At 32.7% G+C, this 26,297-nt stretch overlaps 1 protein-coding gene across 8 annotated transcripts in view; it reads right to left on the bottom strand.

Moving 5' to 3' along the window:
* Positions 1-613: 613 nt before the first annotated feature.
* Positions 614-26,297, bottom strand: part of LOC126776764 (brain tumor protein) — a 486,286-nt gene continuing 460,602 nt past the window's right edge. For all 8 annotated transcript variants that reach the window (XM_050499512.1, XM_050499511.1, XM_050499515.1 and 5 more), the window contains one exon: positions 614-7,328. In XM_050499512.1, the coding sequence (XP_050355469.1) occupies positions 4,772-7,309 (2,538 nt within the window). In that variant the 5' untranslated portion in view covers positions 7,310-7,328 and the 3' untranslated portion in view covers positions 614-4,771. The remainder of the gene's footprint in view (positions 7,329-26,297) is intronic.

Raw genomic sequence — 26,297 nt, 5'->3', positions numbered from 1 at the left:
CGTCGAATTTTCGTTATAAAAATACACACTTTATCACGCTTATCAAATTTTCAAATCATCTATTCGAACGTTACCATCTTACACATCCCGGCATCCCTTAAATCTAAAAGTTACGACTACCAACGTAGTTAGTCTAAATGTATTTACATTTTATACACTTCCTGCGTATCATGTTTGAATAATTTCGTTTAACTAAAAACTGTCTGATGGGGCTACGTAAAATCTTGAAATTTCATCAATGATCACTGCAGACCACTAGGCCTAACTGGAAATAAGCGATCTATATCTCATCCCTCACATAGTAATATTTGTAAAGTTGAAGGTTCTAAAGGGATCGAAAATTCACAATTAGGCCTTCTAATAATTACTATACCGATATTCGATACCATAGGCAAGGCAAGAAGACGGCTAATGAAATTGGGGTCAGAAACAGCAGCAGATAAATCGACCGGTTATACAGTTGAAGTTGATTAAACAGCCAATATTGATAAGATTCATAAAATATTCATAGATGATTTACTCAGATATAAAAAAAAACAACAGTGACATGTCTTAATTTTAATCTTAAGAAATTTGCTGAGTATAAAATTATAAACGATTTTCGTAAGCCTAAGTCGTGCTTACGTTTACTAATAGGTGCTAGTAAGTAGTAAAATGTTCCCTAGAGTAATTGACTTGGAAATAGTGGTTTTTTTGGTTAGCGATTTATTTGTAACCTTAGAAGCAGTGCTGCTGAAGGGAAATGGAGTATTGGATTCGTTAATTCCTAAATCGGTTTCATTATCTACACTCGTAGAAAAGTAAAGCTTAATCGGGATATTATTTACTTATTTTAGAATACAATAGATCTTAAACTCGTAGAATTATAGCCTACATTCATAAGAATATGTAGTTTAAAGATATCGTGTAAAATAAAGTATAGACTACTACCGCCCAATTCACTGAGGCTCTGCGCCATTGAGTGCTGATTCGAATTTCAAAATTTAATCTATTTGGTAATTATGAAGCATTTTTATGTACTGTGCAATTAAAATACTACTAGAGGAGCAAATTTAGGATGGGTGCTTCTCTATGTGTGTAACGATTAATTCTACAGCAATACTTACAAATTTCATGCCAACATTTGTTCCCCAACACCAACTGTTTTAAATGAAGTCTTATTAAGATGCACACACACATGAATCCAAAAATGTACATAACACACACTCATAAGACCTATCACCACACTCGTTTGTGCTAAAGAATCCATTAGAAATTTGTTTCCTAATATTATGACTAAGGCTATTTCAAAAGATTTACGTGCATTGAAGTTAGTTCGTTTATTGAGATCTTTAAACTTTAAGGCGCAATCAGTTCTAGGCGTTCATTATAAGATTCAAGAGCACAAACTCTTTTTTCATTCAGTCGAAACTAGTTTAGTGTAAATAAAATAGTTCCGACCGAGTCAGAATGCTATAATACTACTCGGGCAAATAAAAAATAAATAAAATAAAACACACATTAAAACTGCAATGAACTGGTATTATTATAAAAAAGCAATTATACAACAAAAATAATTCAAAACAAAACGACGTACATTAATTTAAAGAACAATTGTTTATACAAATAATTAAAAAATATAATAATTATAACAACAAACATCGACAAAATATATTTAAAGACAAAACATGTTTCAAATTTAATCAGTCCTCGAGCTTTAGAAATGCAATTTTAAGAATGAATTGTTTTTTAATACAAAATCATATTTCTTATTATATTATGCAAAATAAAAAGTTAATTGTGAATGTAAATTAAATTGTAAATTAAACAAAACTTAAATTACCCTTTCAGGTTAATTAAAAACTCATTACTGTCAAATATAAAAATAAAATACAACTGATTATACAGATTTACTATTAATTTGAAAGGAGCAGTTGTCATAATTTGCACATCCTTACATAAATTTCATACACTATACTATAGGTACTTAATATAAATATAATACGTTGAAAATTTTCAATTAAGTAGAAGCGTATGTTTAAACCAAAATTGTACATTCGATAAAATCACGGAATTGTAATTCGAAGAATTAGCGAATGACATTTTGGAGATGGGGTCACAAATATGTGTGAAAACCCCAAGGTTTCTAGCGTAACATCAGATTTTGAGGGTGATAAATTGATATCGAATGATTCGTAAAATCATTTAACAACCTCAGTGTAAGGTATAGCACTAACATTCATTCACCCAAAAAATCTGAAGTAAAGCATTGTAATTGCAAAAAAAATCAATAATATTACAGCTTACAAACAGTTTATTGTATTATCACAGTAGATTAAGTGAAATAAAACGTTTTATCCGATCTTAAGAAAGATAATAATTTACTAGGAACAGAGCAGTCTATACATAAAATCATTGGCGAGTCATCACTGAAATTTGGATACTAACGATTGGATAATAAAGTCTACTTCACCTAATCTAGTGTTTTATGATTTATATGGATAATTCTGTCGAAAACACGTCATTATGATTAGCGGCAGAATGCACCGTGGGTTGCAAAGTGCAGAAAAATTATATTAATTCATAAAGGTAGTTTGATCTTAGTCGTTCTACGGTTAGTGCAAATTTATCCACATCGAAATTTTTAGACGCTTTTGTAACGAAAATGATGATGTAGTAATTAGTTCATATATCTTGTAAATTAATTTATTATTCATTTTTGTACGTCGGAATATCTTGCACTAACGCGTAGAACCGGTGAAACCATAGATTATAATCGGTTTGTTTACTTATGATTAAATTTAATAAATCAGCAGATTATGTTACATATTTACAAACAACACTAAATATCACTTATTAAATCACAACATGGTTTTATGGCACATGTTAAGCAGGTATTGCAAACGAACAAATGGTGCAAACAGACGCGATCATCTTTTGACGTGTTTTCAAAGCATTTGCGTGTAAACATAAAACAAAAATCATTTATTTAGGAGCATAGGAATATCACCACATTGTAACGCATAAACTAAATGATAAACTTATGCAGATCAATAATTAAGAAAGGATCTACGATCCTGGAGCAGCGGATCGCTTCAGATCTTTTATTGTCATAGATTCAGAAAAAAATACTAAAAATCATTATTCACTAAGAAAATCAAAACTAATGAAATCGAACTAAAATAATTCTGCTAACACACTCAAACACACGGTAATCTAATAAAAAAATAATAATAAAAAATAGCATAATATTAATAAAATACAAAGAAAGTAAACGTTACACATGCACCGTATAATACTACTGCTACAAAAATAAAGTTGTTTTCATATAAAAAATATCTTACCAGAATAACAAATTGTATAATTATTTTGTATACCGAGCAAGCTTTAATACTCCAGTAAGTAGCATAACGCAGATTGCGCAAGCGCATGGTGCTCCACCTTCTTAAAATCTCAGAAAAAATATCAGTAATAAAAAATTCTAGCGAGACGACCATTTGCTAAAGTGCTCTACTAGTTACTACCGTGTCCAATTACTAGTAAAAAAAACATTCAAATACGTACTAAGATTTGTATAAAAACGAATAATATTATTATAAACCAAAAGTTACTAATCGTTAAAATAAAACAACGAAATTGAGGAATAATGGGTCCGTGGGCTCTCAGTGACTAGGCGGTAATGACGTCAACGGTCGAGATAGAGAAAACTGTCTTTCAACAATTATCCAATAATCCATGAATAAAAAACTACAACCATCGCTATTAGTTACTCTAAAATGCTTTATAATACTCAAGGTTATCTTTAGTCAAAAGACCGGCGAAACTTAAAAACTTTTGAAACTGACTGAGGTCTATAAAACATTTTCGTACACTGCCATCTTGTGATGCTGAATGTAATTTGGTTTTCGAGTCAACAATGAGGCTTTAGTAATATCTACTAAGAGGCCTATCGTTGCACATGCCTAAGGAACGCCGCAGTCAACTTTGTCATTGATAAAACCCCTAACATCACATTTCTATAAATTTTGTAACTACATTAAAAGGGGTAGTAACTGAAGATTGTCCATATTAGCTCAATCAATTTAACACTTATCTAATAATAATGTAACAACTTCTTACTTAGTTTCATAATCATGTTTCCATCGACACAGAATAAGTGCTAATTAAAAACAGGAAGTGCCATTGTGCCGAAGAATATACTTAAAACTAACAACAATACCGCTCGATGCTCTCTTATTACAATAAAATCACACGCTTAACGCCTAACAATTTTTAAGTAATAATAGTTAAAATATTGGTCCAACAAATGGGCTAAATAATACAAACGCCCTTAATATTCATCCCTAATTTAACGATGTGGGATATGAAAAAATATTATTCAATAGATCAAAAAATGATAAGGGTCGAGAACCTTTCGTTTTACTGGATTGAACCAACGGAATAATCTCTATTCTTGAAATAGGTACTCATATAACAATGTCAATACTACAACTAATCTCATTACAGTTTCGTTTACAAATAATGCATTCAGAGATCTCACGCCGAAATATTAGAGGATTGCCATAGATAGTCTTTTGATCACATCGAGACAGCCGCAATCTGTGTAGCACTCGCACTTACAAAACCTTGTAGTTCCATTTGTCAGTATCGTCACTTCACCTATTTAAAAATTGACACAAATGGCCAGAACCGTTAAACATTGTAGTAAGTTATTTATTTATGTCTTAGAGTGTCGATTTTTTGGCTTAAATTTCGTCGGTCAGTTCGATCTTCTGTGATTAGATCGTGTGGCTCACATGCCTATAGGCGGAACTTGGACATAGCGATAGATGTATAGCCGATAATCTTTGCTGGCGAGGACGACGGAACCATCATCCATTAGTGCCACATCGAAGCACTGTGCGTGTTTTACTTTGCTCTCTAACGCCGACACGAGTTGACCGTCTTGCGTAAATATCGTTAGGTTGAAGTTGTTATGATTGTCAGCAATTAAAATTTCGCCAGATGCGTTAATGCCCACTCCAATGGGGTAATTAGTAACACCTTCTCCACCAATCTGGCGTAAGTAAATACCTTCATAATTGAAAACTTTGACGCAGTGCGCTCGGTTGTCACTAATAAATATTTCTTGCTTATCATTGACAACGACTCCATTAGGAAATTCAAGGTGTTTAGAGCAGCCGAACTTCTGAAGCACATTACCGACTTGATCGAAGATAATGACGCGCATAACTTTGCATTCTACAACTACAATTCTTCCTTTGTTATCGACTGTCACACCACGTGGATGTTGAAGAATGTTTGCGCCGAATTTACGTACGAATTGGCCATATTGATTATAAATTTGAATTTGATGCGTTGGGGACCTTTCAGTCACAATGATATCTCCTGAAGTACGTACTACTGCAACTCTATTCGGGTACAGAAGTTGACCATCGCGTTTGCCACATTCGCCAAATTGGAATTTAAAACGGCCTTCTTTGTCAAATATTTGAATTCTATGGTTATTGGTGTCAGCTACGATGATATCATTTTGTGCATTAACAGCAACACCGCTTGGTTCAGTAAACTGACCCTCCATGACCCCAAACTCACCAAATTTGCAGTGATAGATCATTTTTTGACGTTTAATTTGAGACTTTGGCGGGAAAATGGCAGTGGAAATCAACTTGTTCGTCAAATCCAAAATAGGATCGGTGTGCGAGGTAGTTGTAAGCGAGTAAGGATCATTATTAGCTGGTGGGAAAAGAGAGTCACATCCACCATTTGACCATTTTTCGTATGGATTGATTCCATTCAGATTAATATCTCCAATAGCCGTGGAGAAAGGACCGAGCGTATTAGCGCTATTAAATCTCTTCGAGATAATGTTTGAGTCGAATGGAGAAGTCGATTGGCTAGTGGGACCAAGTAATCCGTTTGTGTAAGGCCGATCTAAAACACCATTGAGGCCTGTAGGCAGGTGTATGCCACCATTTAAGCTACCAGAACTTCCATTAACACTGCTGCTACTTGAAGACGAACCCCCGTTTAACAGTAATCCGTTCGTGGGTCGCGCAATAGGAGGTTGCTTGGTCGGACCCACATTCGCTTCAGAACTTGAACGCACGTATCCAAAGGTGTTTCTGACACCAACTTGTATCGCTTGGTAATTGGAAACGAATTCCAGTTCACATGCAGTTTGAACACTCTGTTCTGGGTTAGTGCTCATTAACGATTGCAATTTAGTGTCTAAGAGTTTTCTAAACATTAGGATTTCAGCGATGTTTGCACATTTTGTCAGTCGCTCGACGAAGTCACATGTTTGATAAATTTTGTCAACCGTCTCTTGAGCTTTTTGCCCAACAACGGTTAGGGCAATTTGTTTCGTCGAGAATACGCTTTCAAGTTCCTTTAATAACTCTTGCTTACGCTCTTCTAACATAGAGCGATAGAACTGGAACGTGTCGTTTATTTCATTTTGAGCTTTATGATACTGTACTTGTAATTTTCCCGCAGCATGTTCGACGGTCTTGACAACGTGCCTTATTTCAGTAGCTCGAGTTTTGGCTTCATTAACAGCTTGTTGCATCAGTTCTAACTGTTTAGGGCCTGCATCTGATAAATGTTCACAATCGTGTAAAGCGGCCGGATGTTCTATAATGGTGCACTCTTTGCAAACCGGCACGGAGCAAGTGCGGCAGAAATATTTAAGGATGTCATTTTTGTGTCTCGGACAAAATGCTGTCTTATCTCCGCTCGTTGTAAGTGTGGAGCTAAGCATCCCCTTATCGTCTTTTAAGTCTGTGAAGGCAAGCACGCGGTGGCCCTCAAAACAATGCATGAATTGGTGTGCCATGACGCAGTTTGGACAAAGAAAGTTTGCACAATCAACACAACGTGCTACTGCGTCAGATTCCTTGGATTTACAGCCGGTGCAGCGGGCTGAAGGAGAGTTAGTTTGGCGGGCTGTTGGCAGAAGGTCAGCGTCCTGCTCTACAGCCGCGGCGATGACAAGGTTCGTTAATAGTCCAGGTATACCTGCAGGCGGTAGTTGACTGTCTACGCGACAAGTTACACAAGTTACTTTATCGGGGTGGGTTTGTTCCCTTTCCAGGCACCCACGGCAGAATGTGTGAAAACAGTTGAGAACTTTGGGGTCGACGAATGTTTCTCGGCAGATTGCACAGGTGGTGTCGAGGCCGTCGAATTCACGAAGGTCACATACGGCGGAGTCACTCGCAGGAGGCGAGGATCCGCTCAAAGTTAAGGGCGATAAGGAGCTACGCTCCAGCGAACCTATAGAGTTGGCACCGGGCAGCGACTCAAGGGACGGGGTGCGTGAGGCCATCTTCAGGAAACCGGCATCCCTGAAAAGAGAAACAATACTTGTTAAATATATAATAGTTGAAGATGTTGCGACAATTAGTTGTGTTAACCAAATTTTTATTATTAAAACGAGGTAACAAAAACCAGTCGCGTAGTAAATAAATAACAAATATAGCTAGCACTTAACACCACAACATACTTTAACGCAAATCATTTTTCAACATCAGCGAAACATGGCGGCTATATAAATACGATACGTAAAGATATGATACCATTTCGCTACAAGTTCGAGAGCTTATTATAGCACACAAAGAGGAAATAAGTAATATTTTGAGGTAGATAGTCTCCGAGCGTTAAGGAAAAATAAGATCTTAAATATATTGTGGTGAAGGTAGCGAGGAATAAATGTGTAAGTTATTTTGTAGGCGTAAACTTGTACATAGACTACTATATAATATGAATATTTTTATAAAATACTATTTATTTTGTTAATATGTTTTAGTTAACTTGCAAGGATGCGTAGTAACGCGCTTTGATAAGTGATGTGTTATAAAAAGAAAACAATTAATTTAGAATGCGCTCTCTTCCGCCCCCGGCCTTGGCTATGAACGTGGAAAAAGCCTTTAAGATGTTCGAATTTCGCGAAAGCTATCATGTGATGAAACATGTTGGAAAAGTCATATTTCTTCTCAAAAGGAAGTCACTTGTATTAAGCTTCGAACGATGATATCTCGTGGAATCGAGATGAAGATATTCGTACTCGTATTACGAATATTATTTATTAAAAATTCTTTTGATGTGCTGTTTCTTTACACGAAGAAGCTTACTCTCTGGGGAATGTCAAACTACTTTAATACTTCTTCAAGGTAAGGAAAAATATTGTAAGTAAGGCAGAGCACCGATAAAAAATTACGTGTAAATAAATTGCGTAACTATTCGTTAATTTAATCAACATTAAATATTTACCAATCGAACAGTTGTAAAATTATGTTTTTGTTATACGAAGAAAGAGATATATTTTTGATAACAAAATAAACTACGAACAAAACAATATTCTATACAAGAACTAAATATTCATCATTTTGAATATTCAGTTCACCACCCGTTTTAAGTTAAATAAATCGAAATAAAGCGACATGTGGCATCATAATTGAATTACGGTTTGAGCATACAGGTAAATCATTTTTGCCGTCACCGTAAGTGATACACAGTAAATGCATTTCAGTACGTAACTTCGTTGCTCTATCCAGGAGTGTACGCTTCGATAAATGACGTCAAACATTTCAAATTTTTTAACAAATTGCATTTAAGATATGAGACAACAAAAGATGATAGGATGAAAATGGAAATGTACAGACACAAATACAAAATATAATTTCAGGCTAAGATAAAAGCAGGAAAGCAAACTATATTTGCCGATGTTTTACGCATTCGCACAAATGATCCCTCTTCAATGGAAGGTAAGAAAATCGATTTTTGTTGAGACGGGTGGAACCCTAATGCCTTATTTTATGGGGTCCGACCCGCGTACGGGGGAGTGCAAAATACATTAATAACAGTCTGTGAGACTTGAACAGTACGAATAGAATGTTTAGTAACAATCCCAGTAGGTCTTATCTAAATTCTGTTTAATGTTTCACAGACATTACTCACTGAAGTGAAATATTAAGCAATAAGAATATTTGTACTAGGTTAATATATTTAACAATAACATTCGAAATATTAGTAATTTTTAAGTATTTACAGTGTTTTTTTCTTGTTGTACAGTAAATAGCTTATCAAAAATCGATGTAGTTTAAAAACCTTATTGCATATTAGTGAGTATATTATGTGTTATTTTTTCTGAATTTGGCCACGGCGGCCAATCTTAAGAGAGATTGGCCAACTGCGCAGGAGATATTATAGTGCACAAGTGTGTGCGCAAACACAGGTGCACTCTCTATTCCCTAACTCTCATAATCCGACACGACCGGAATGAGTTCCAGAATCCGAGATGCTCCAGGAGAATTTTCTGACAGAAAAAACCAGTAACTTATTAACCCGACCCGGAATTGCACCCAGAACCTCCGGGTCTGCGGCCTTACATCAAGCCATTAGACCAACGAGGCAGTCAATATAAATACTATAGATAAATACAAAATGCCTTACCCTTGACTTAATAAATTTAAAAATGAAATTGTTAAAATAGAAACGGGTAAAGATAAATTTGAATTTGTATCAAATGTGCAAATGGTTATCAGGTCTATAGTTTGATGCATTTCCCTGTGGTCGCTAGGCAACGGCTAGGGCGTCTAGCGAGGGGTTCTCAAATTAGGGTGAGGGTGGTTTATATTTGGTACTCTCGTGAGGGGAGACATTTGTGAGGTGAATGGCCGGTGTTTACGGGATGCGTAAAGAATATTCGAGAGATATCAGAATTCAATATATATATATCTACATATATTTAGATATATTTTACTTCTGGTCCCTTTCAAGTATAATATTGTTAGCAAATTCGACAAAGGAAATACGGCAGTAAGTGTTGTGGTGATTCTTAGTGTGTTTTATATAAATAAATATATATATGATCAATTATGACATAAATTTTTGTAATTACATAGGACATACATAGACTTAAGTAAATGACGTAGCACGTTTCAAATACGGAACAATACATCACCAGAGGCCTATCGTTTAATTCTGAACAAGCTGCAAGTTTGCGATCAAATCTCAGGGTTATAAGATCCTATATAGTTTAATACGTGACATATTCATTCATTTTACATTAAGGAGTATAATTCAAATATTTTTATTAAGGTATCTCTATATATCTACGTAGCATAAGTAAATAAGTATTAAAGTGGGCTCTATGTCCATCACTTGCCTTGTTATCATTATAGCCTATTAGTTTTAGATCGCGGCTTCACCTGCATGTTAGGAGGGATGGGGGGGGGGGTTACATACCCTATTCACTTTTCTGTATCCCTGACAGTATGTATGCAAAATTTTATAATGGTCAGTTGAGTAGTTACAAAACACATAACAATCGGACTATCTTATATACAATTAGCGATTGGCTATCGTCAAACATTGTTACACATTTTAAAAAGCTTTTCAGATCGTTTTTATTTATTGCTTTCATTTTAAAATAATGTAAAATATAGTTTATTGATTTTCATCTTGTAACCGTGCCAACCCTGTACCACATGAATTTACTTGATGCAGACCCTGCAATACATTAAACGCGTCCCCAGTGACAGTGAGCCTCGATCGAATGCGCGTGCATATACAATGCCGTGTAATTTGTGCAAGCCGATATAAGCCTTATTGTTATAGGTCCTATTAATATTAAATGTGATATTCGCTTGTTGCAATCACAAGATTTATATTACAACATTTTTTATTAGGTATACGCTGAAATATTTTTTTAATGAAATAAGTGGTAACAGATAATATAGATCAAACAATTGAATAAAATGTCAGTTACACAAAATGGCGGCAATCGTCAAGGTATATACATTCTCATACAAAAAAATAATATAATACAATTATTTATTCTTAAGGCTCTTGTTACAATTATATTTGTATTAATTGTTAATATATATTAAGTAAGTTAACTACATTTTATCTGCAAAAATTGGAGGCTTTGGAAAGATTTATATGATAGAAGTGGCGCTGTGCCAAAGTATGAAACAATTTTTAATTCCCTATTTATAACACTTAATGCATATGGCATTGATATATCGATAATGATTTTCATATTTAAAAAATTATCAATTGAATGACACAATGTAGTATTTGTTATTAATCATTTTAAATTATAAAAAATAATATCCAATGTCGCATAAATACTAAAGAAACTTATCAAAGGATTGAAATTTATAAAACATAGGTTTTCAAGTAGGCGACGGTTTAGGGACGTGAAAGGCTATAAAAATGGTTACTAGAAGGCTACACGGTAAATTACCAACAAGCATTTTACACTGTAAGACGGACGATCGCATATATATTTAAATGGGACCAAATATTTGACACGGGACGAACTTACGTGAGCTTGGCCTTGCATACAAAATAAAGTAATGTTATTCACGTCAGATTTAAGAAACAGTCTCTTAAACGTTTAATAAAAACCATTTTCATGATAACAGGCCCTTTACTATAGTTGTGTTATTATTTATTCTACTGGTGGTCGAGCTTTGTCAAGCTCGTCTGGGTAGGTACCACCCACTCATGAGATATTCTACCGCAAAACAGCAGTACTTGGTATTGTTGTGTTCCGGTTTGGAGAGTGAGTGAGCCAGTGTAATTACAGCCACAAGGGATATAACATCTTAGTTCCCAAGGTTGGTGGCGCATTGGTGATGTAAGCGATGGTCAACATTTCTTACAATGCAAATGTCTATGGGCGTTGTTGACCACTTACCATCAGGTGGCCCATATGCTCGTCCGCCTTCCTATTCTATAAAAAAAAAATTACACTTGAAGTATTTTAGGGCTCCAATGTGTATGCGTAAAATATTTTTATCGTAATGTATTACGACATAATCGATACGATATCTTCTTCAATAATAGTTTTATACCTTTCACCATTAATTCATCACTTCGTCCAATTCCGAAAACCGGACAAAAATCCGCTAGGTAATTTTTGAGTTCATACACGCAAACACAGACATACAGATTTGGACTTTGTTTTATAATATATAGTAATTATATTATCGAAAAGTGTATTTGTATGTCTCACGCATAATAATTGCAAAATGAGGGGAAAGGAACATGTCATTCCAAAGGCTGTGTGCCAGGTGTGCAAGGAAAAAAATGTTTAATTTGAATCCAAATAATGGAAGACTTTGATCACATGCGATATTAATTATTATAAAAACGTTCATAATTGGATAATAATATCGTTTTACTTTGTAATAAAACATACAAAATTAATAATATTATTTGAAAATTACGGTGATACGCTATTTTGATCCTTAAGTGTTGTGTTTATAGCTGTTAATATCGCGTATCACGTAAGTTTGTTCTTACTGATTATGGGATAATTTTGATGACTATTGATGTGTTGAATGATTATTATAAATTGTAATGGGCAGTCTAAAAACTAAACTGAATAATACACTTATACCTTCAACACGAATTACTCCGACATTTTGTGAAAACGCAGTAAAAAAAACAGACAGACGCAGCGGGGGAACGACGACTTTGATTTATAATATGTAGCGATATAATGTTTAATATAATTTTTGATTTTCTTAAATACACGTAAACACACACGCACGTACACACACACACACACAAACTTAAATAAACACCACTCTATCCTTCTAATATTTATGTAGATAAATAGTGTTTTCAATTCTAGTGTAAATAATACACGCAATGCGCTCGTATTGTAAATTACCTTATAGACAAAGCTTTGCGTAGATAATGACCATTAAGTAGCGCATTCCATTATCACCTATACGTATTAACCGATAAGGCTATCATTGCATGATATTATCTAAACTAGTTGTTCAAAATTTTATAATATCAAGTTTTCCGATTAAACAAAAAAAAAACCTATATTATTACACTTGACATTTCAAAGAATCCATTAACCACCATTAAGATAAAGAATATCATGATTTTTATTTATTTTATTTATTAAATTGAATTTGAAAATCTGTTTCATAATAAAAATCTAAATTAAATAAAAACAAATTATTTACGGAAAAAGTTTCGTTATCTTCACAAAGATGTAATATAGATTTACTTTATTGCTTTATTATGTAAATTATTTTATATATACAATATATGCGTTGGTCTAGTGGCTTGACATAAAGCCGCAGACCCGGAGGTCCTGGGTTCTATTCCCAGGTCGGGCCAATAAAAAGTTATTGGGTTTTTCTTTCAGAAAATTCTCAGTAGCCCGGAGTCTGGAAGTTGGAAGTGTGTACACTCCCGGGCCTCGGAAAGCACGTAAAGCCGTTGGTCCTGCGCCTGAAATCTTTCCGATTATCTCATCGGATTATGAGAGTTAGGGAAAAGTGCACCTGTGTTTGCGCACACATTTGTGCACTATAATATCTCCTGCGTAGTTGGCTAATCTCTCTTGAGATTGGCCGCTGTTGCCGAAATCGGTTTGGAAGACATTATTATTATATACAGTGTGCACAGCAGTGTGCACAGAAAAAAATGCTTGAATTTTGTAATGACGAACAAATAACTGGTGAGTGTGTACACCTAGCGAGCTCATATAGCCCTACCACCAAGTGACGTGCCTAGAATGTTCGGCGTTGCATACACGTTATAATAATATAATTAGTGTTATAAACTAATCGTAAGTATCATATGATAATATTCATACGACCCATTAAGTAAGGCAAGATAGCCTAGTGGTTAGAATAATAATATTAATAAATACCTGTACCCTGAACCTGTAACCCTCGGTTGAAAATACTATCTACTAAATATATCCACATGTGTATATACCAACCTGCATTAAAGCAGAAGTTCTATTCAAAAGCAGAAAAAGTAGAAGCCCAGCAGTGGGAAATTTATAGTATGTTACTTTTTTATGTAACAAAGAAGTAGAGTAAGTACATTGATGTAATCAAATAAGATACTAATCGTTGAGTTTCTAAACTCTAGCGATTGTTTAAAATCGTCTTAAGAAAAACATGATTTATTTTCTCTTTTGTGTTGAAACGGCTCAGCTTAGCATTTGAATGACACAATTACACTAAGTAATCAGAGTTTCAAGGGAAATCCAATTTAAGGCGTTTTGTATCAGCTCTCCTACTCCAAGTACAATTGTCGAAAATTGTATGCCATTGTTGGCGCCAAATCTACAAGAAAGGTGTTCCAATAATTTGGGTTGGAAAAACTAGAACGATCTTTATTATGCTTTTATTTGTCTACTAATAATAAAATTAACTTTACATGAACTTTATTAATGGTTTTCAATTAATTATATATTTGATTATAAATATATGTCTTACATAATTATAAATTACGTCCATACATTTATAACACAACACAATGTTTTGAAAAAAATAGACGGGCAATATTTCACACTAGCGACTTTGGGGAGACATTCAGACGAAACCACATTCATATGACGGCAATATTACATTAGTTACATAAAAAATAAGTAGAGGATGAATAGGTTGTATTAAATTTACAAATGACCTATTTATGTGGTTGACCTTTTGTGAACTAACTTTATGTTAAGTTCAAAGAAGTTGACAACTTTGCAGGCCAAAGTTTACGGGCGCATTCCTCTGGGATATTCACTGAAAACCGACACTGTCAACATCGCTCTACTAGATTTCAGCGCAGCTCCTCAGGGAGGAATAGTCTCAAAAATCACCAAGAATTGCCAACGCGTCCAGCGGAACTATTTCCTTGTATTCCGATAGTTGTTCTGTTGGGACCACATTAATTGCGATAGGACCGAAGCAGATTACGGTGCCCCGAAAGGTTCTCCGAACTGTTGTAAATCAGCACCCGAGATGAGGTGAAATGAACTTCAATACGACGTATTAGGGCATAAATTCCTCTATGGACTATATTCGACAATTGAAATAGCGGAGTATTTCAGAAGAGCCGGCTAGGAATTGTGGTCATCCGACAGGCGTAAGGTGGAGCGAGTTACATTATTTAAGGGTAACACATACTAATTTCGCACAATTTATTACTTCCAGGATAAAATTAATTCAGTTACATTTCTTTTTGGGCGACGTTAGATTGATTTTCTTTCCTACTTCGAACCTAATTAGGATAATTGTTTATTCTCATTTCTGTGACCCTACTCATGTACTAGTAACGACCGAATATATTCTGCACTGGAAGTATAGTAACTTACTATATGTTTGATTTATTAATACATTAGTAAAAATATCTAGAGAAAACCTTCGTAATATTTCAGAACACGTCTTCGTGATACAGTCCATATTTATCTGTTGCGAGCACCGGATATAGAATAGTGAAGTCTAAAAAATTACTACCAAAAGTCCCAGTCATATTTCCAACACGTGCGAGCAACTTCGGCGGTACATTTCCTTGGATGAACATGTATTTATCTTAACACATTTGACGCATAAACTTAAGCAACAACCTTTATATTTAAGCATTGTGTTGTTTATTTTGGGCTTTTCATAAATATATGGGGCGAAATAATTTCGATTTTAAATAAAAAAAAACTATTATATATATATATATATATAAGGTCATATATATATAAGGTCATATATATATATATATATATATATATATATATATATATATATATATATATATATATAAGGTCATAGTAATAAAAAATGAGTAAATCGTTTTTCGTATGCAAATAAAATATGCATTTACAAAGCCGATTTTTGCTCAGAGAACTAGTAGCAACATTTACTTTGATATATTTTAAATATTCTTAAAAATTCTCTCATGTGGCCGAAAAGCCCGATCCAAAGTGTTGCCATGTGATATTTAAATTCCCGGAGGCGTGGTAATGTTAAAATTCATGAGAATGTGTCGCGGGCACTGAACATATTTTTCACTGGCAACACGGCGTTTATGACGTCACGTAATACGTTAATGCATATCGCAGTTTCGGCGGCTTAATGCGATTTTTTTTGTTCCTTCTGCATGGGATCCTTATGAATATTTAATAGATGGAATTAAATTTACAATGTAAGGATTAGTATGTTTTCGTGTCGCGAAAGCTTTTAGAGTTTAACTGACAAACTATATTTCAGTCGCTTTGTCGCAACGATGCAGACATATTGCAGATATTGCGATCAGGTATTGGTATACATATTTAACTTTAATTAAGTATTATTAAATTCTTTATAATATTGTATGTAATTTACAAAAGTAGTTGTGTAAACTACAGGCACATGGGACAACAATGTTTGTGTTGTGTGTTTGACAATGTTAGTTTCCAAGGTTGGTGGCGCATTGGCGATGTAAGGATTGATTAATATTTTTTACATCAGGCCCATTTGTCCGTTCCCTATATCACAGAAGCAATCCATTATATTAGTGAAAAATTAAAATCTAGACACATCATTAGTCAGTATATACAGCGTGTTATAAAATCCACTTTATAATATGTCAAAGCTAAAAACCATATTTTATTATCCGCAAAGTTTTATAAAGCTTGACAATTTTGCGTATAAAATTGGTATTGTTGAATATTCTAATTATGTCAGCAGGCGGCGAAGTGAGATTCAATACTGAATGAGAAAATAAAAAGTCTTTCAATAACTGGGATGCAAATCTTGTTCCCGACATAAATAATGTATGGGAAGGGACAGAATTACAATATTACTTAGTGAAAGTATAACAGTGGATATCAACAAGCAATTTCTGATCCTAACTTATATTATGAATGCGAAAGTATGTTCGTTTGTTTGTAACGTCTTAACTCAACCGATCATTATGAAATTTTATATACACGTAGTCAGGGATAGAGAAAAGGGCATACTATTTCATACCTGCCCTCAAACACGCGGGCAAAGCCTCGGGCGGAAGCTAGTCGTTTATAATTATTAATAATATGTGAGACTACCGATTAATATTGAAATAAAATTATTGTTGATTTCTATTGTTTTAAAAGTCATAACATATTAAAATTTGCAATTGCTTAATAAAGTAATGTAACAAATATTAAAGTGATTTATGGCCTAAATTAGTGCTACGAAATTCAATAGCTTAAATGTTTTCAAAGCCATTTATGAATTTATAATGAATGAACTTTAAAATGATATAGTAATTAAAATTTTGCTTTCACATTTTCATAAAAATATTACAACCATTATTTGAATATTATTAAGGAATTTGTTTTGAAATGTATTGTGTATAAATTCTTTATTGTATTTTCTTGACATATTATATCGTAGCCTGTAGCGGTTCTACAACTGTGCTACGTCGTTTCAAATGCTACGACATAACTGCATATTACTTTATGTAAACAGTATTAGGAATTACAAAATAACTGCTTTTGTATTGTTTATTTGTAATGGTATAATATGATAAAACAATTCGTTGGCAAAAATAGGTATATAAAATAAAATCTACTGCGTTGGGAACTTCTCACGTTTCTATCAATTCGTTTTCTTAATAAGTTATGATTAATTATGACTTATTAAATTTATATAACATTTTAATCTATATCACTTTTTCTGGGATTGAAAAAAAAACTTTCTACAAATTTCTTCCTTGCATGTACCATGTCCATGAACTACGATTCTAAGATTTTGAAAGTATATTTTATTTTGATAAAAGCGTTGACTTCGGATTTATTTTAGGTAATCTAGAAAGTTCGAAACTGCTAACGAGGTACAGAATTATTAACAAGTAACTCCCGTTCATTCATAATGAAAATGTTGAAATCTCGTCGCAGATTTACATCGTACTGTACGTAAAGATGTCAAATATGAAATTTTGGCATCCGTTTCAGACAAATTTGCAATTCTATTGGGGTAATTTGAATATAGTATATTATTTGTATTTTATAGAATTATCTGTAAGTATTCAAGTAAAGATAACAACACATCTGCTAGACCGAGACGTTTTAAGCCATAATTATTTAATTTTTAAACAAAATAAGATTTATATTTTTAAATACACTAGCTACCGTTTTACGAACTTCGTTTGAACTCGAATTACACATTAGATTAGATAGGGTTCAACCACATTGAAACCGAATCCGATATCGTAACATATTTTATTATGAAAATAAACTTTATTTTGTATATACTTGACGAGCGTTTGATCATTAGCAAATTAATCTAAAACTCTAAATAATTTATACAATTTCGAAGTGTTACGTTAAAATCCAAGATACAAACGAACACAAATACTCCTTAATTGGATAATAAACATTTCGTATTTCGGCGACATTGTCTAATTTAACAAATTAACAGTAGCATAGCAACCACTATTTGAGAAGTTTCTAATGAAGACGCCTCGTTGTAATTGAAATTAATATTAATATATAATAAAAGGTATATACAGATACACAAGCTCACATACAAAGATATTCAATATACCAACATGCCTCTTTGAAAGTTGATATGATCGGAGATATCTCTACGAAAGAGCCCATAACACGTAGCTCGACACGTGGCCGCATACAATATTAACAAAACAAAAATATATTTACATATATACATACATAATGTTATAATTGTATTAAGTCAGTCGCAGTAGTGTTTATCTATCTCGATAAACACTAATGCGAAGATATCAAGCAAACACTGAATCAATTTAAAATTATTCACCTCCGCCATTTAGAGGAAATTTTCTAACGGATCCCACAACTTACCTGCAAAGAGAAAAAAAAACATAATTAAAATCCATTACACAAAAACAACGTATAAATATAAAGCGAATGCCTCACAAAAGCGCCTTGGAAAAGGTTTATTATGAAAGCTTTCTCATTTTACAGCTTTTTTAAATAGCCTTTCTGCACTGAAAGACTTCAAGTTATTAAAAGGGATGGGAATTATATATTTTTTTTTATATCCAATTCATTTAAATCATTTAAGGTTCTTTTAATGCAAAGTTCAAAGACTTTTTAATTTTGTTACGATTTCTGTCCCTACTTAAATCATAGCTCGAACGTTAAAGACATTTCCCTTGGCGAGGCTTTCAAATTTTGCCTACAAATTTATCAGGGTGTCTTAAAAGTCCGTCTTATCGTAATCATCGGCAGCATACATTATCATTCGCTTGAACGGCAAGCGAACGATGTTGAATGCGAATGATATATATATTTGGGTTCGACGCTTTATGTGACCAGATCTGCTTGGAAATTTCAATGGTGGGATAATTTCTTAGTACCATACGGCCTTTGATGTTCTTAGTGCTGACGAAATTGTTCGATGTGTTTAACACAAAAACATAAAAAATGAGTTTCGTTGGCTCTTACCACCCTACGGATTCATATGGTAAATGGCTACTATGATGTAAACCAAACGGAAATTGATACTTATTAAAAAGTTTATTGTGTAATATTTTCTATATAATCATTAATTAATTTATTATTTTTGTTTCGCTTCGTAATACAATATTTCTTACATTTTAACACTTTATTATTTACTTGTGGAAATTTAAAATCTACGGAGAGGAGGTCCAGCAAAGGATACCGATTGGCTGATGATGCCGATGGTGAATTGAATAATTGTTTGCGTTTCAAATATATAAGGATTAGATGGTTCAGAAAACATTTTGAATTTGAAATATTTTTCAGTTCCAAATTCTATGTGGGTGATTTCCTAAAACTAACTTCAATAAAAAAACGGAAAAACTATATTTATTCTTTTTACATTTGAATATGTAATAGGCAGATTTTTTTAACAATTAAAAAAATAACTCCCGATATAAACATTATTTTTATCTGTGAGATTTTTTAATAAGCATACTTTATTACTCTTAACTTGTCCACAAACTTCCTTTTAATTAATCCAAGCGGCTAATTAAGGTGACTTTTAAGAAACTTTCTTTGATGGAGATTTTCAATAAGAAATTAGATGATATTTCAAGTTTTAAGGCGAAATTAGTAATGTTTGTTTATCAAAATTTTAATAAATTTCTCCTTCATTCTTTTGATAAAGAAAATGATAAAGAAATTTTTATTTACTCAATGTATTATTATTAATGATTTTTATGTGACAAATTAATACATTTAACATATTGAATTCATTTTTTAAATGTTTTGTTACAATTTAGGAAGAGAACTTCTGAGTATGACCAATGTTAAAGTTTGTATTCATTGTTTTTTTAATAAGAATGCAATAAAAATCATTTAAGTATGTACTTTATCAATACGCTTAATTGGAGAGCACACCAGGATCAAACCTGCGTCTTTTATGTATTTATATAAGCATGCAAATAAAGCAAGTATGTATATTTTGCAGCTATGTAATGCTAGTTTTACGTAACGTCAAATTCACTCGCATATGTTTGACAAACAATACAGAATCCGTATTTGAAGTTAACTTTTCTGACGTTACAAAATCGCCCCGGGCGAGTTTTCGGTGATTGAGAATACTTTTGCTTCGTACACATGTTGAAAATAATGTTTTGTTAACCAACTACGAGACGAACAAATAGAATAATGTATTTGTGTTGTAGAGTTAATGCCTCACTAATCGGAATGTTCCAAGTGTAACATGATGTACTTTTTTTCTAACGGTGTTTTTAAAAAAAAAAATTTAAGCTAAGTCAAGTCAATAATTTTGCAACAACATTTTTATCTTTCGAGTGTAAAATTGGAATATAAATTATATTAAATTCACTAATCGTATTTTAATCGTTTGACGTAAAGAAAACCAATGAAAGAGAAAAATCCCTTATCATAAACTTATAAAAAATTAATACTGATCATTATTTTAGTATCGGTCTTTTTTCTTGACAGGTTAATTAATATCGAAATTGATTATCGAACAAAGACTCCACCGAAATCCCTCATTAAGGAAACAGAAAACTTTAAAAAAGAGAGAGAAAAAAATTCAATGAAAAGAGACGGCGTAAAGCCTATAAATTTTGGTCAATGTTTTTTTTAAAAGGATTATTATTGTTACATTGGCGTATGAACTTTTGCTCGAAATAAATAATTAGTAATTATTTTAAGTACAGTCGTGAACTTAAAATAATTATTTGAAAGTTAATGCTGATATCCTAAAAGCCTGTACATTTTTTTAAGTGATTTTTATTATAGTTACTTTTACTTGTAATAAAAAATTAGTAATTACGATAAGTACAATCGTTTGCAAAAAATATTTGAAAGTTAAAGCCGTATACAGTTACCGAATGTATCCGTGTGTGATCCTTAACAACCAATATCCGTTCGATCAGCTGTTCGGAAACAGATGGCGTCAAGTCATTTTTTTTTGACTAACGATATTTTCGTTACGGCTTTAAACGATTTGTTTTTATATTTCAAATGGGTGTTACTTTATGGGTCGTTATTATAATGGCTACAACAGATGGGGTAGCGTTGTAAATAAATAATTTTATTGAATTTTTATATGGGAGTAATTTGTCTTATATAGTATACATCTAGTACAATGGGTAACAGCTATATGTAATACTGCTATGATGCTACAAAGATATATATATCTGTACGTGTGCAACTTTCCACAAATTTATTTTTGTTTACCAAAGAAAACAAAGATTATTTTTAAAATAAAAACTTAATGGTAACAAGAACTAAGCCATCTCGGCTCTTATTTACTTAGCATTAGTTGTTTTTATTGCCTGCAGTTTGAGCAGGATATTACTATTAGAACTCAAAGACAATATTGCTGTTACTTTCAACTACTAATTGTCAGCCCTGATATGATAAAAGCTTCCTTAAATAAATATAAGTCTTTTGTGGAAACCCTAAACTTCATGCACCTGCCCAGCAGTGGAATGTTTCCAGACCATTTCGTTTTACCCCAATAGAAGTGAACTCTGTATTTTACATGTGTGCAATGTCACATAGGTTGCAAGTGAAAGTTGAAACTGATTTTAATTGTATATTCCAAGACTTTGTGATAGAAAACTAGTAATAAATTAGGTCACATGACTCGAATTGTTTCACGAAACGAACTTGCCTATTATTTTAATAATGTAATTTATTCTTTTCGTAATTTGTAAGCTTAGGGCGAATATAAGGGTAATCTTCTCCCACAAGGAGTACAATGAAAGTTGATTGGGTATCATTCCCCTAGGAACTATGCCAAAATTTAATTATATAATTTTAGAATATAATATTTTCATTGAATGGGAAAAAGTCAACTTAAAGTACATTAAATAATGGTATTTGTATTATTTGTTACTATACACACAAATAAACTCTGCCATACGTGTATCCACCAACACGCATTGTAGCACCGTGGTGGAATAAAAACCAAACCTTTTTCCAAATAGGGGAGGAGGCCTTAGCCTAGCACTCTCTTACGTTTACTTTATACAAGTTTTATATAAGTTTTCAATATATCGAAGCGTCTATAGCGCAATAGCCTGTAAACCGGCTGCCTAGTGATGTAAAAGTCAACGGTTTGATTTTGCTAACATAAGTTTTATGCTTAATTGTTAATAGGAATGTTAGTAATTCTTTAAAATACGAGCTTTGCTTATCATACTTATTAGAAAATAAAAAACCATGATATCAACCGAAAATCATTAATTAAAATGCCAATAGGGATTGAATTTTTAGGTAGTTTATATGTGCATATAATTATCAACAATAATTATACAGACTCTATAAAATGCTCGCGTGAAACGTCTTACGATGTAAATTCCAAATATGTCGCTACCTAATGAACCTTGGCGACATAATTTGAAAACTTCTCTATTGGTTTGTTTTAACTAAAACTATACATAATACAATAATAGCACGCGATTTATGACACGCACATTCTAATTTCTAATATTATCAAGTAATTACTTATATTGCTATTATTTTAATTATCTGTTAAATTTATTTTGGTATAAACTTATCTATAAGCTATGCAGTTTTTAAATCGAATAAAAAAATTTCATTGTGCAACAATCTTATTTCAAAAACGTCTACAAAATGAAGCGACAATATTAAGAACGTAGTTTTGACGTGTGCGCTTTGTAACTTCGTAAAATTAATTTTTGAGTTAGTCGGTTATTAGTACATACGTTGCACGATGTCGGTAGTTATTACATAAATTTTAGGTGTTAGTACAGCTTGCAATGAAAGTTCGTACGGTGGGAGAACGTCAAGTCGTTTTTAAAGTTTTAATATTAACTGGTGGTAGGGCTTTGTGCAAGCTCGTCTGGGTAGGTACCACCCACTTATCAGATATTCTACCGCAAAACAGCAATACTTGATATCGTTGTGTTCCGGTTTGAAGGGTGAGTGAGTCAGTGTAATTACAGGCACAAGGAACATAAAATCTTAGTTCCCAAGGTTGGTGGCGCATTGGCTATAAGCGATGGTTGACATTTCTTACAATGCCAATGTCTAAGGGCGTTTGGTGACCACTTACCATCAGGTGGCCCATATGCTCGTCCACCACCATATTCTATAAAAAAAAAAATTAAATGTAGAAACACAATTATATTGTGAAGTTTATTTCGTTATGTAATATATTGTATAAGTGAGATTCTGTTATCATGTTTGCATTAAAATTTAGTTAATATTTTATATGCAGGCAATGTTTCAATTACATCGCACGACTTCGTTCGGACAGTACCCGTAAGTCGAGTCAAGGACTATAAACGTACGTGTGACTGTGACTGGACACTTAAATAAAATAATATAATGACGGCTATATATAAAAATATTAATCAATTAATATAATTATTTATATTATATTTAATGGCAACATTAAGTCATTCATAGAACTATATAAATAAATTACTTTTCAAATTAAATTGTTGAATAGTTGATGATACACCAGCATGCTATGAAAACTAAATAAAATTTAACCTTAATTTATAGAAAAACTGACTTTATTACTTGCACTATAAGACTCAAATAAAATTTCTTAATTACGTAATACCGCGAAAATTGCACCATTTAGGTCTTTCAGTTTAAACAAAAGCGACACAGTGTCGCCTGTGTTTTAATGGCGCCGACTGAATTTAAATAGAAAAGCTCGGTGTAGTGATAGCTGGAAAATGCTTTTTAAAATTATGGTTTACTTGAAACGACCAAGCTGACATTTGTACTAAATGTAAACAGAATTCAGCGAGTAATTTAAGGCACCAGTATATTTATTAAGAATTGTAAATAATATTTACCTAAAAATTCATGTTTATAGAAACTAAACATTACTTATTTATTATTATTTAATAACATAAAACATATAGTGGAAAATTTGTTTTATAAACAGATTATATAAAGAGAATGAAAGAAGTTTTTATATGACTGTTATTATATTATAACCTCTTTGGTAACTGAGGTATTGTATTCCACACGACAAAGCCATTTGCTATTTTTATATCAGCCACGAGAAAGCATCTTGGAAGTGACGCAACTATAACAATGACTTGAGCTAAAGGTTTTCCTATTTATCATATAGTATTTGTATATAGAATTTAGTAATATTTCATTGTTGGTAAGTACCAAGTATGCCGACCTGGTGAAGTTGTTAGGACACCTAAATATTAAGATTGTGGATTCGTGTCTGGATAAGCATCACTGAGGTTACATGATTGTGATGATGTTTTTTTTTTATTATAATTTATTTAGAGAATATACAGATGAAAACCTGCCAGATACAATAATGTATAAGTATTGTATTTTTTTTTATAAACGAAAATTATTTTGTTCGCTCTCAAGATTATTATTTTTAATCTGTTTGTTGCATGGTGTACGTGAACACTAAGCTCTAATGTAGTTTAGCTGAAGGTTTTGCAAATAACTATTAAAATATATCCATACGATGATGTACACGTAACAATCAGTAACCCAACGCTGGGCAAAGACTTCTCCTATCAAAAAGGAAGTTTGGTTTACAATGATAGTCACATGAAGAGTTCCGATAGGTGAAGGTTTCCTTACGATTGTTTCTGAAGAAAGCTGTTCAAATAAAAATATTATAATTAAAAAAAATCTTGATAGAAAAATTCAAAGGAAAAGTGAATCCACTTTTAAAACAATTTACACTCTAAAATTCTACCTATGTCATTTATCTAAGTAATTATAAGAATGGAAAAAGTTTTAGTAAATAACCCACTTAGCGAGCTATGCGCTGCATTGCGGGTGCACGCAAAGCAATTTGTGCTCTACGAACCTCTAATCACCTGGTACGAATCATGTACACAGTATTACAATTGCAATGGCCTATTTATTACGTTTCAGTACTTTCGTGATAATGAATTTTAACTTTTCACAAGTATATTTATTATTCTGAACGTAAAACAAACAATTTAACCCACAAATAGTTTATAAATGTATTTAAAACATTTATGTAGTTTAGAAGTATTTTTTATTAAGATTAAAAAAAAAACTTGTTTTTAAATGTTATCTTATTTTAATGACGACTTGGAAATAAAATCAATTTGTATTATAATAATTTCTGTCCCGAACATTTCGATATATATAATTTAAAAAAATGGACCTGAATTATATAATAAGAATTTCATAGACATGTAAAATTATCAGTAACAGTAATAGTAACAGCTTGTGAATGTCCCACTGCTGGGCTAAGGCCTCCTCTCCCTTTTGAGGAGAAGGTTTGGGGCTTATTCCACCACGCTGCTTCAATGCGGGTTGGTAGAATACACATGTGGCATAATTTCAATGAAATTAGACACATGCAGGTTTTCTCACGATGTTTTCCTTCACCGTCAAGCACGAGATGAATTAAAATCACCAATTAAGCACATGAAAATTCAGTGGTGCTTGCCCGGGTTTGAACCCACGATCGTCGGTTAAGATTCACGCGTTCTAACCACTAGGCCATCTCGGTGAAATAATCGATAGTGCTAAATACATTATCCATCTTCTTACAACACTGTTCAAATTCAGTACAGCATTAAAAATAGCACTCGTGGCAAACAGATTGACATTACATAATTGGGAATCCAACCAAAATTAGTATCCTTAACAACAATGATTATTTTAATTGCTCTTAATATTATATATAAATGGCTAATATAATAATAATATCCTGAGACATTATTCACACACGGCCATCTGATACCAAACTAAGCAGAGCCTATGCTATAGAAACCAGACAACTTAGATACTACATATATATATATATATATATATATATATATATATATATATATATATATATATATATATATATATATAATTACACCCAGATTCAAGACAGAGAGACATGTTCATGCACACAAATGTCTGTCCTGCGTGGGAATCGAACCCACAACCTTCGGCTAACCACGCCAACCGGCCCGTCAAAGCTAAGAGACTCAAGACAAATTACTTATTTTCCATTAATTAATTAGTAACAACGTTAATAATATCTGTGTCATAATAAACAAAGGATACGAAATTACTCATTTAGCACTGCAATGCGGGTTCGAACGCGCACGCAAGCCGATTTGTACTC

The sequence above is a fragment of the Nymphalis io genome, chromosome 21 (genome assembly GCF_905147045.1).
Source record: "Nymphalis io chromosome 21, ilAglIoxx1.1, whole genome shotgun sequence".
NCBI classification, from domain to species: domain Eukaryota; kingdom Metazoa; phylum Arthropoda; class Insecta; order Lepidoptera; family Nymphalidae; genus Nymphalis; species Nymphalis io.
The sequence above is the reverse complement of the archived record's forward strand: the minus strand, read 5'-3'. Positions and strand labels throughout refer to the sequence as shown.